This window comes from Salvelinus namaycush, chromosome 23 (genome assembly GCF_016432855.1).
Source record: "Salvelinus namaycush isolate Seneca chromosome 23, SaNama_1.0, whole genome shotgun sequence".
NCBI lineage: Eukaryota > Metazoa > Chordata > Actinopteri > Salmoniformes > Salmonidae > Salvelinus > Salvelinus namaycush.
The window spans coordinates 42,681,590-42,692,275 of record NC_052329.1 but is presented as its reverse complement, the minus strand read 5'-3'; the positions used below and the strand labels follow the sequence as shown (position 1 = coordinate 42,692,275).

At 43.4% G+C, this 10,686-nt stretch overlaps 1 protein-coding gene across 1 annotated transcript; it reads right to left on the bottom strand.

Annotated features, from left to right (window-relative positions):
• Positions 1-420: 420 nt before the first annotated feature.
• On the bottom strand, positions 421-9,085 carry rnf168 (ring finger protein 168). Its single transcript, XM_038962061.1, has 7 exons — positions 9,015-9,085; positions 8,170-8,610; positions 7,876-7,946; positions 7,483-7,647; positions 2,388-2,485; positions 1,939-2,014; positions 421-1,530 (listed from the first exon to the last, which is right to left on the bottom strand). The coding sequence occupies exons 2-7, from the start codon at positions 8,507-8,509 to the stop codon at positions 787-789; spliced, it is 1,494 nt and encodes a 497-aa protein (XP_038817989.1). The 5' UTR covers positions 8,510-8,610; positions 9,015-9,085; the 3' UTR covers positions 421-786.
• Positions 9,086-10,686: the final 1,601 nt, after the last annotated feature.

Sequence of the window (10,686 nt, the reverse complement as noted above, 5' to 3'; positions counted from 1 at the left end):
AGAAACAGACACTTTGTCTCAATGATTGGCGTGAACCCAAATCCAAACGGGCCTTTTTCCACACCGCCAGGACAACCCACAGTTGAGCTCAGCGAAACGATGATTAGCTGCTTTTTTAATAATTATATCAATTGAAGCCAAATACTTGCTGGCATCAATCACTAAATTTCTACAGCAGGTCATACTGTTTAGATCCAGACAGCATCAGATACATGGGCCACACATTGAGACAGAGGGGCGCTGTTTCCCTCGCGCGGATGATTTCTCCGGTGAGATTCAGCCACTTGCGAATTGACTGAAAATTATGAAAACACAGACGAAAGAGAAATTTTTAATTTACACAATTTATTTTATTGGTCAAATATTTAGGGAAGCATGGCTTCCCTTGGTATCGATGAATACATGCCACAGGACAAGACAGACCTTTCAAAAATGTTTTATTTTGTTTCAAAGTAATCACTTATATAAATCTCTAGAGAAAACAATGTGTAAAATGAACCTACTATCAAAACAATGTCGATCGAGCCAGTCTCTGGCATTTCCAGTGAGCCCCCAAACTGTCAAAGACCTTGAAATGCATTCAAACCAGAGTGAAATCCCAGAAGGTCAAATGTCCAAGCAATATCTACCCTCTTCTCCCCATGGTATAAGTTCATAAAGGCACAGACAAAACTTTCTTAAACTCCATTACAATCCTGACCACCTGAGCCCTCTAGGCGATAAGGCAAGACCAGTTAACAAGAGGTGATGAGCAGTGCCAATGCAGATGCTCCAAACACCCAGGATTCAGCTGCCCAGACTGGGGAACATCTCTGTAAGGGTGCCCTGCTTACTGCCCCTCTTCAGTGGCCTGGAGGTTGAGGCAGCAGCGCTGGAGATGGTGGAGCTCCTTTCCCCCATATTGGTGGTAGATGAGGGCCCAGACAGCCACCTCCTCTCCACTGTGTTCCTGTTCTCTGTGGAGGTGCGTGAGCGCCCCCTGCTGGCCCTGCTACGACCACTGGAGTCAGGTTTCTGGCGGAGCTGGTACTGGTCACTGGAGCCCTTACTGCGGTCTACTGTGCGGTCGGCCTCCTCGCGGTTCAGCTGCCTCTGCAGCTGGAAAGCCATCTGCCGGTCCTCCTGCTCCTGTTGCATGCGGCTGAAGAGCGCCTCCTCTCTCTGGGCCAGCTCCTGGAGCAGCAGGGCCTTCTCCCCTAGGCCTACCTCTCCTCTATCTGCAGCATGGAGAGATGAGGATGAAGGACAGAGCCACTTACTGACCACGTCTGCTTTCCCTTCGTTTGGCTCGTCAATGTCACAACTCTTCCTCTTGGCCGAGGTCACTCCTCTCTTCGGGGTGCCGTGGAGGGGTGTGCGTGCCAGTGAAGATCCTGAGGGGACGGTCAGATGGTACACCGTACTCTCTGATGACGTTGAGGCCTCACACGGCGTGCGGTAGCTCTCTGGGTAGAATTCTAGCAAGGGCATGGTTTGCTCTGCTGGCTCTTTGGAAGACCAAGGCTTACTCCCCGAGTGCAAGATGTTCTCCTTCAATCGGACACAAAAGTAAACAGAAGTTAAAGATAAAATATTAAAGTTTAGTTGCTAACTGTTTGTTACATTTTGCAACACTTGAAATCAAGTGTTGGCTGAGATATGGAATTTCCCCCCCTCATAAAACCACAAATACCCATAATTTTTGTCAAACAATATTTGCTTTTGTTCTCATGGGTGTGGGGAAGGTTATGCCCCTCAGTCAAGTTAGGTAATATGTCCATTTATGGGACCCCTTTTGGCTCAAGAGCATGGCCAAAGGCAAAAGTCTGTAGGCTCTTTCGGTACATAATGTTTATCAGTCACATGTTAGCTGTATGTGGATTCAGAGAGAAGAGCATGTTATTTTTTAAATAGTAAATTCTGATTGCATGAGCATTTTGGAGAATGATAGAGACCCACCTTGTTAGCCATAAAGCTGGAGGTGGGACTAGTCTCTGAGTTGCTGTTGTGTCTTTGTGGAATAGGGGACAAGAACCTGGAAACAAAATAAATTGTCAGAACACTCCCATATAATATATTTAATTAAGTCACTTATCCAGAGCAATAAACAATAAGTGCATTCAAAGGTAGTAGAACCACATATCACAAACAAGTTATTTATCTGCCTATTTGTGCCATCAGCACACCTTCCAAGGTTTCTATTTTTGTTTGCATTTTGATTCTCTATTCTGCTCTCAGAAGTGTGCACTTATTCACTCCCACTTATGGATTTACAAGCTTTAGATTGGTAGGAGCTCCAACCATTTCTTACACCACCAATTTTTTTAAACACGAGGAAATGAGTGCACACTTCTGGGAGAAGAGAGAATTGGACCACAGCGTAAGTCTGATCACGTAAGGGGACTCACTTCTCTATATCCCCAGCGTTGGTGTTCCGTTTCTTTATTGCTGGGGTGATGTCGTTCGTCCGCATGATCTTCTGTGATTCAGAGATAGGTATTGGATTCTGAAGAGAACATAAAAAAAAAAGTAGTGATTAATTCCCAATACATAGTGCCACTAGGTCTGACTCCATTGTCGATTGTTTGGTCAATAGGCTGTCGGTAGACCGAGATGTACAGTGCATTTGGAAAGTATTCAGACCCCTTCTCCACATTTTGTTACGTTACAGCCTTATTCTAAGATGGATTAAATTAATTTAAAAAATCCTCACCAATCTACACAATACCCCATAATGACATAGCGAAAACAGGTATTGCAAAAACAGAAATACATTAGTTACATAAGTATTCAGATCCTTTGCTATGAGACTCGAAATTGAGCTCAGGTGCATCCTGTTTCCATTGATCATCCTTGAGATGTTTCTACAACTTGAGAGGAGTCCAACTGTGGTAAATTCAATTGATTGGACATGATTTGGAAAGGCACACACACCTGTCTTTATAAAGGTCCCACAGTTGACAGTGCACGTTAGAGCAAAAACCAAGCCATGTGTTCAAAGGAATTGTCCGTAGAGCTCCGTGACAGGATTGTGTCGAGGCACAGATCTGGCGAAGGGTACCAAAATATTTCTGCAGCATTGAAGGCCCTCAAGAAAAGTGGCCTCCATCATTCTTAAAATGGAAGAAGTTTGGAACCCTTCTACAGCTGGCCGCTCGGCCAAACTGGACAATCGGGGGAGAAGGGTCAGGGAGGTGACCAAGAACCCGATGGTCACTCTGACAGAGCTCCAGTTCCTCTGTGGAGATGGGAGAACCTTCCAGAAGGACAAGATTCACTCGGCTGATGACACCAAGATTGAACTCTTTGGCCTGAATGCCAAGCGTCACTTCTGGAGGAAACCTGGCACCATCCCTACAATGAAGCATTGTGGTAGCAACATCATACTGTGAGGATGTGTTTCGGCGGCAGGGACTGGGAGACTAGTCAGGGTCGAGGGAAAGATGAACGGAGCAAAGTACAGAGTTCCTTGATGAAAACCAGCTCCAGAGTGCTCAGGACCTCAGACTGGGGGCGAAGGTTCACCTTCCAACAGGACAACGACCCATAGCACACAGCGAAGATAGGAGTTGCTTCGGGACAAGTCTCAATGTCCTTGAGTGGCCCAGCCAAGGCCCGGACTTGAACCTGATCAAACATCCCTGGAGAGACCTGAAAATAGCTGTGCAGCAACGTTCCACATCCAACCTGACAGAGCTTGAGAGGATCTGCAGAGAAGAATGGGAGAAACTCCCCACATACAGGTGTGCCAAGCTTGTAGCGTCATACCCACGAAGTCTCAAGGCTGTAATCGCTGCCAAATTTGCTACAACAAAGTACTGAGTAAAGGGTCTTAATATTTATGTAAAGATTCTGCCCTCTTTTTATATTGAAAAAATATATATAAAGTCCTTTTTTTGCTTTATCATTATGGGGTATTGTGTGTAGATTGATGAGGGAAAAAACTAACGTAATCCATTTTAGAATAAGGCTGTAACATAAAATGTGGGAAAAGTCAAGGGGTCTGAATACTTTCTGAATGCACTGTATGTGCCCATCTCAGCGAACTAATCCATTGCGGAGGCCTAGACTAGAAGCCAATTCAAGCTTGATGGGCTATTTGACAAAGGAAAGTGATGGAGTATTGTGTCAGATGACCTGGCTTCCACAATCACACGGCCTCAACCCGATTTTGGATGAGTTGGACCGCAGAGTGAAGGAAAAGCAGCCAACAAGTGCTCAGCATTTGTGGGAACTCCTTCAAGACTGTTGGAAAAGCATTCCAGTTGAAGCTGGTTGAGAGAATGCCAAGAATGTGCAAAGCTGTCAAGGAAAAGGGGTGCTACTTTGAAGAATCCAAAATATATTTTGATAAGTTTAACACTGAGTTATTACATGATTCTGTGTGTGTTATTTCATAGTTGTGATGTCTTCACTATTATTCTACAATGTAGAAAATAGTAAAAATAAAGAAAAAAAAAAACTCTTGAATGAGTAGTTGTCCAAACTTTTGACTGGTACTGTACATCACCAGTAGTGCATTTACCGTTAATTCCTGTAATTTCCAATCTAATCTGTTTGTTTGGTTATGGTCATTTCTGTTAATGCATTCCATTTATTATTATCATTATTCCAGTCTTACTGTTGTCATTGTCGGAGAGGACACATTGTTTGCAGAGCACACTTCTGAGAAATAAGTTTAGGATTATTTCATTCCATTTACGTGTTTTGTCAAATCAATTTAGTCGTGGTCTTTTGGTTGGAGCGCTCCTGTCAATGTTGAATTAGGACGCGCACCTGATTACCCATAGGAGTATATAGGCCTATAGGGTACCTGGCCTGCGTGCAAATGTAGGGATATAATGCAGGCATACACATCTGATAATATTTCTGATTGGCTTAAAACACCACCACTAATGAGCTGTGGAGCTTCTCATAGTAAATATTTTCTCCACCTCAAACAGCAAGCAAATTAAATTATATTTTTACATTGTTGAGAATGACAATAGTTCCTTAATGCATTAGAAAAATATTTCCAGCTCTCCCTTTTGATAACCACTCAGCTTGAAAGGAAAAAATTTCATGCTCTGATCCAGTGGAAACGTTAAAAAAAAGGCCTACTTGATTACTTCTTATCAGTGCTCGACTTGGACTGAATTAGGTTCCGGTTCTCATTTTTGGTGCTGGTACTGTTTCTATTTAGGTGCAGGAGCTCCACAATACTTTTCAGGTAATATTCTATTAGAGGAACAGAAGCTCAAGCTGCAGACAATTTGAGGTGCCGGTACTCGTCTCTGGTGAGCTCCTGCCTAAGTCAAGCACTGTTTCTTATCCCTTGTGCAAACCAGCTGCAGCTGTCTGTCCCGGGAAACTCTGAAGGCCCAGAATATTTCATACAATGTTGCATGTTCTCTAGCACAAGCTTGGGGCCCTGACCCAAGTTGATACAATGTTTCAAGTTCTTTGCAGACAAGGCAATGTGATTTATAGGCAAAAACATTATTAGGATATTTTCTACCTGCACAATCTTTTTATTTGTTGGATTAGTCTATTTTTACATAGTTGGCAATAGAAGTTACTTTTTAAGTTTATCATTTTCATTTATATAGATAGAACTTTGATTAACCACATGACAATGATTGACATATGAAAACATTATGAAACTGAAACGCAGATCGGTAGAAATGGGCACTCTACATGAGAAAGGCTACATGAGAAGTTTACAACCTATTACAGGCAACTTCAGGAGAGTAATGGTAGAATCTTCAGCAGGAGGAGAATGGTTAGGTCAGGTTAAGGTTTTTTCTTTTGGTTATCTAAATCTCTGGCTCCCTTGAGTCAGTTGTGTCTTATTTCATCAAAGAATAAGTTAACGCTCTGTCACAGCCGGCCACGACCGGAAGACCCATGGGGCAGCGCACAATTGGCCCAGCATCGTCCGGGTTAGGGGAGGGTTTGGCCGGCAGGGATGTCCTTGTCCCATCGAGCACTAGCGACTCCTGTGGTGGGTCGGGCGCAGTGCACACTGACACGGTAGCCAGGTGCACTGTGTTTCCTACGACACATTAAGTGGGCAGTGTGTCAAGAAGCAGTGCGGCTTGGTTGGGTTTCGGAGGACGCACGGCTCTCGACCTTCGCGTCTCCTGAGTCCATACGGGAGTTGCAGCGATGAGACAAGACTAACTACCAATTGGATACCACGAAATTGGGGAGACACTGGGGTAAACAAATAAATAATAAAAAAATTGTAAGTTTAAAGAATCAGACAAGCTCATTGCATATAGTTTATTATATTAAAACACATAGGGTGTGTCTATATGGAAAAATATTTTTTCAATTACGACCAATTGATCAGTAGAAAGAACAGACGACTTTTGGTCGACCAAGATTTTCTTTAGTCGGGGACAGCCTTATGTATTAAGGTATTTTCTTATTTTAAAAGAGCAAATCAACTACCTTACCAGGATATATTTAAGACAAGAGGACATTGAGGGACATTTTACAGGTTTGCAAATACATTTTTTTAGCAAGTTGTACAGTACAAGCAAGTTGATAATTTTCCTTGTACCACTGACTAGGTATCCCCCTTTCCCCAATGTAAGAGAGAAGCCCCGTGTGAGGTGCATATACCGGGAGTTACGCTTACTGATTTTATTGTTGAATTGATGGATGTATATTGATCTGTAACCAGTGTTGGGGTCGTTACAAAAAACAAAAATTACCTATTACTTCTTTCAACAGTAAGAAATTACTTCACTTATTACTCCCTGGAAAAAGTAATTAGTTACACTACTCGTTATATTACTTTTGCATAGGGGGGGCCCAGATTTAGGTTTTATTGCCGACGTTACAGTGGCTATATCGGTCCGCCAATAAAGGACTAGTAAAGGCCCAGTGCACTACCTCAGTGATTTAAAAATATATATTTCTTCATCAAAACAAATATTTTATTATTAAGATTTTTCAGGGGGTGCTACCCCTACCTCGCGTGTTTTTCTTCATATTGTGCAAACAGGGGGAATACTAATCACAAATATTTATTTGGATAAATAACTAATAGGAAAGGAATTATAACAAAAGTAACAACCTATTTTTGATCAGTAAATGTAATATTATTCCTCAAATTGGTACAGTACTGTTATATTACTCATTACCACCAAAAATTATAATTACTGTACTGCGTTGCCCCCAATACTGTTCGTAACCAAATGCATTTCAAAAGTTGGAACTATGCTGTTTTTCGGACATTTTGTTCCGTTATTGGTTTCAGATTTCGCCCATGTCACCGACCTGAAAAGCTAATGCAAGCTTTTAAGATTAGAACACTAATTGCACTTTCCCAACCTGTAAACCTGATCTGCTACTATATAGACCCAATCAATTGAATTGATACAGTATTGCCATTTGCCTTTTTGTCAGCAATAAACTATATGTTCTTATGAAAAAGTGAACGTGGTCTGTGTGGCTCTAAAAATGAGGGAGAACTTGAGTATGTAATCTGATATTACAGACTATTAAACCCACCAGCTCCTGGCTGAGCAGTCTGGCCAGCTTGCTGTCATTCTCCAGCTGCGTCTCCTCGTGCCGCCTCCTCTCCAGGCGCTCCTCCTCGTCTGCGAGGAGGCACTGGATGTACTCCTCACTTGCTTTCCTCTCTGCCTCCTCCAGGGCACGCTTCTCCTCTAATATCTGGAAAAGGGTCAGAGGTCATGTCAAGTGTATTCTGTGTGACTGAAGAGTATAGTAAAATGTAAACTTGCGTTATAACTTGGGGCCAGAGTTTTCCATGAGGCCACAATCAGACCAGAAAGAACTGTAGAACCTAGGTCCATACCTATGGCCCAGAATTTTTCCTGGTCACGTTACATGGTCAGGAAAAACTCAGGACTCGAGGTATAGTGTACCCTGAGAATTCACCTTGCTGATTTGATCCTCATACTCTCTCCGTACCTCTCCAGGCAGACTGACTTTGGGTCCGGGGACCAATACTGGAGGCAGAGGGAAACGGCAGGTAAACAAACAGAGAAACGGCAGGTCAACTGACCTCGCATTCCCCACCCAACAGTGAGAAGAAATAGGTTTGTCTGATTCCAAGGTGCCGTGTGGACCCGTAATTACCTCAAAGCATACCCAACCCAGCTGTACTAAAGGACACACGCCATTTGGAAGTCACTCATTGTTAAATGAAAAACACTGTGTCAGTCACTTAACTGTTTTCATCCTCCTCCTCCTCCTGTCCACTGAGCCTGCGTTGGCACTGCATGGGGAACGCAGCCTGCACCCGCTGCCACAGCTCATCATTGACCAGCGTCTTGTTCCTGCCATTGAGTCGTGCCCATGTGGACACCCGCTTGCGACACAGCGGGCAGCACAGATTGGCCTTGTCCACCGTCTCCAGGAAGCAAGGCTTGCAGAAGGTATGGCTGCACGGCAACGTCACCGGCTCCAGGAAGATCTCCAGGCACACAGGGCAGAGGCAGTCGGCTCGGGACAACCCCTCCGTGCCTCCCCCCTCTGGCGCGGCCATCTCTATTTCAGACACTGGCGGCATCCCTCCGCTTGTATTTCTGTGGATGCCTCCTTCTGTAGTTGTGCCAAGTCCAAATGCACACCAGTGGTTCTGTGGTCCCTGTGTTGTTTCAGTGGCTAATTCTTTGTGGGAGGAACGGTAAAAGTAATCAAGCAGTAGCCACATTAGCTTGCTAAAATCATTTACTGACATGTAGCTAGGTAATTATCTAACTAGCAAAATAGAGTATGCTCAGACAAACCATAACTAAAGGATTTAACTGGTTAGGTAAGCTTAGTTATATAAATGACTACCTAATACAATTGAGAGAACTAACTAGCTAACGTTAGCTAGCCAGCCAACTAACGTTATACAGTTCGGAACTAAAGCCAAGGTAGCCAGTTTTGTATCAGCGCAAACGTTAAACCTCAAGCACGAACAACGGAGTTGAGAATTGTTGGCTATCGAAAAACAAGTTATATTACAAACTCTGATAGAATTTAGAAATGAATAGCTTTTTAATGTCTGTACATTGACATCTACTTACAAGAGTTGTGTTTGCTGCCCCAGAAAAACATAAGTGTAGCGCTAGAAATACCGGGAAAATCATCCGCGTTTCGTCAGCAGCACTAAGTACTTCCGTTTCTCAGATTTAAAAAAAATAAAAATAAAATAAAAGTCCCCCACGTAATAGTAGAAAAGTGTATAAATAAATAAATAACCTGTATCTATTCATGAGACATGAAAAAAATAGTCTAACGATGATTCATATTTGAGTGACATTTGTATTAAATGTGGGTTTTAAAACTTCCAGTAAAAGTATTGTAGGGAATACTCAGTAAGGTCTGTAGAACGTAAACACATCAAAAAAAGAAATGTCCCTTTTTCAGGACCCTGTCTTTCAAAGATAATTCGTAAAAATCCAAATAACTTCACAGATCTTCATTGTAAAGGGTTTACACACTGTTTCCCATGCTTGTTCAATGACCCATAAACAATTAATGAACATGCACCTGTGGAAAGTGTCGTTAAGACAGTAACAGCTTACAGACGGTAGGCAATTAAGGTCACAGTTATGAAAACTTAGGACACTAAAGAGGCCTTTCTACTGACTCTGAAAAACACCAAAAGAAAGATGCCCAGGGTCCTTGCTCATCTGCGTGAACGTGCCTTAGGCATTCTGCAAGGAGGAATGAGGACTGCAGATGTGGCCAGGGCAATAAATTGCAATGTCCGTACTGTGACACGCCTAAGACAGTGCTGGACCAGACAGGACAGGCACAAGTGCTCTTCACTGACGAGTCACGGTTTTGTCTCACCAGGGGTGATGGTCGGATTCACGTTTATCGTCAAAGGAATGAGCGTTACACCGAGGCCTGTACTCTGGAGCAGGATTGCTTTGGAGGTGGAGGGTCCGTCATGGTCTGGGGCGGTGTCACAGCATCATCGGACTGAGCTTGTTGTCTTTGCAGGCAATCTCAACGCTGTGCGTTACAGGCAAGACATCCTCCTCCCTCATGTGGTACCCTTCCTCGAGGCTCATCCTGACATGACCCTCCAGCATGACAATGCCACCAGCCATACTGTTCGTTCTGTGTGTGATTTCCTGCAAGACAGGAATGTCAGTGTTCTGCCATGGCCAGCGAAGAGCCCGGATCTCAATCCCATTGAGCATGTCTGGGACCTGTTGGATTGGTGGGTGAGGGCTAGTGCCATTCCCCCCAGAAATGTCCAAGAACTTGCAGGTGCCTTAGCGGAAGAGTGGGGTAACATCTCATAGCAAGAACTGGCAAATATGGTGCAGTCCATGAGGAGGAGATGCACTGCAGTATTTAATGCAGCTGGTGGCCACACTAGATACTGACTGTTACTTTTGATTTTAACCCCCTCTTTGTACAGGGACACATTATTCCATTTTGTTAGTCACATGTCTGTGGAACTTGTTCAGTTTATGTCTCAGTTGTTGAATCTTGTCATCTTCATACAAATATTTACACATGTTAAGTTTGCTGAAAATAAATGCAGTTGACAGTGAGAGGACGTTTCTTTTTTTTGCTGAGTTTATATATGGTGTCATTTCAGGGGGCTCTGAATAATATGAAGTGTTGCTGACCTTTAAGGGAGAGATCGAAATGTACCAGTGGAGGCTCCTCAGAGGAGGAAGGGGAGGACCATCCTCCTCAGTGAAATTTCATAAAAATAAAAATAGTGAAACATTT

Bases quoted from the DNA above. Each gene is read 5' to 3' on its own strand.
- rnf168 (XM_038962061.1), bottom strand. From the start codon at position 8,509: ATGCCGCCAGTGTCTGAAATAGAGATGGCCGCGCCAGAGGGGGGAGGC. The intron at 7,947-8,169 runs GTTAAGTGACTG...CTCTGCCTCCAG, and splicing joins GGAGGAGGAGGATGAAAACA to TATTGGTCCCCGGACCCAAA. The intron at 2,015-2,387 runs GTGAGTCCCCTT...TTTTGTTTCCAG, and splicing joins AACGCTGGGGATATAGAGAA to GTTCTTGTCCCCTATTCCAC.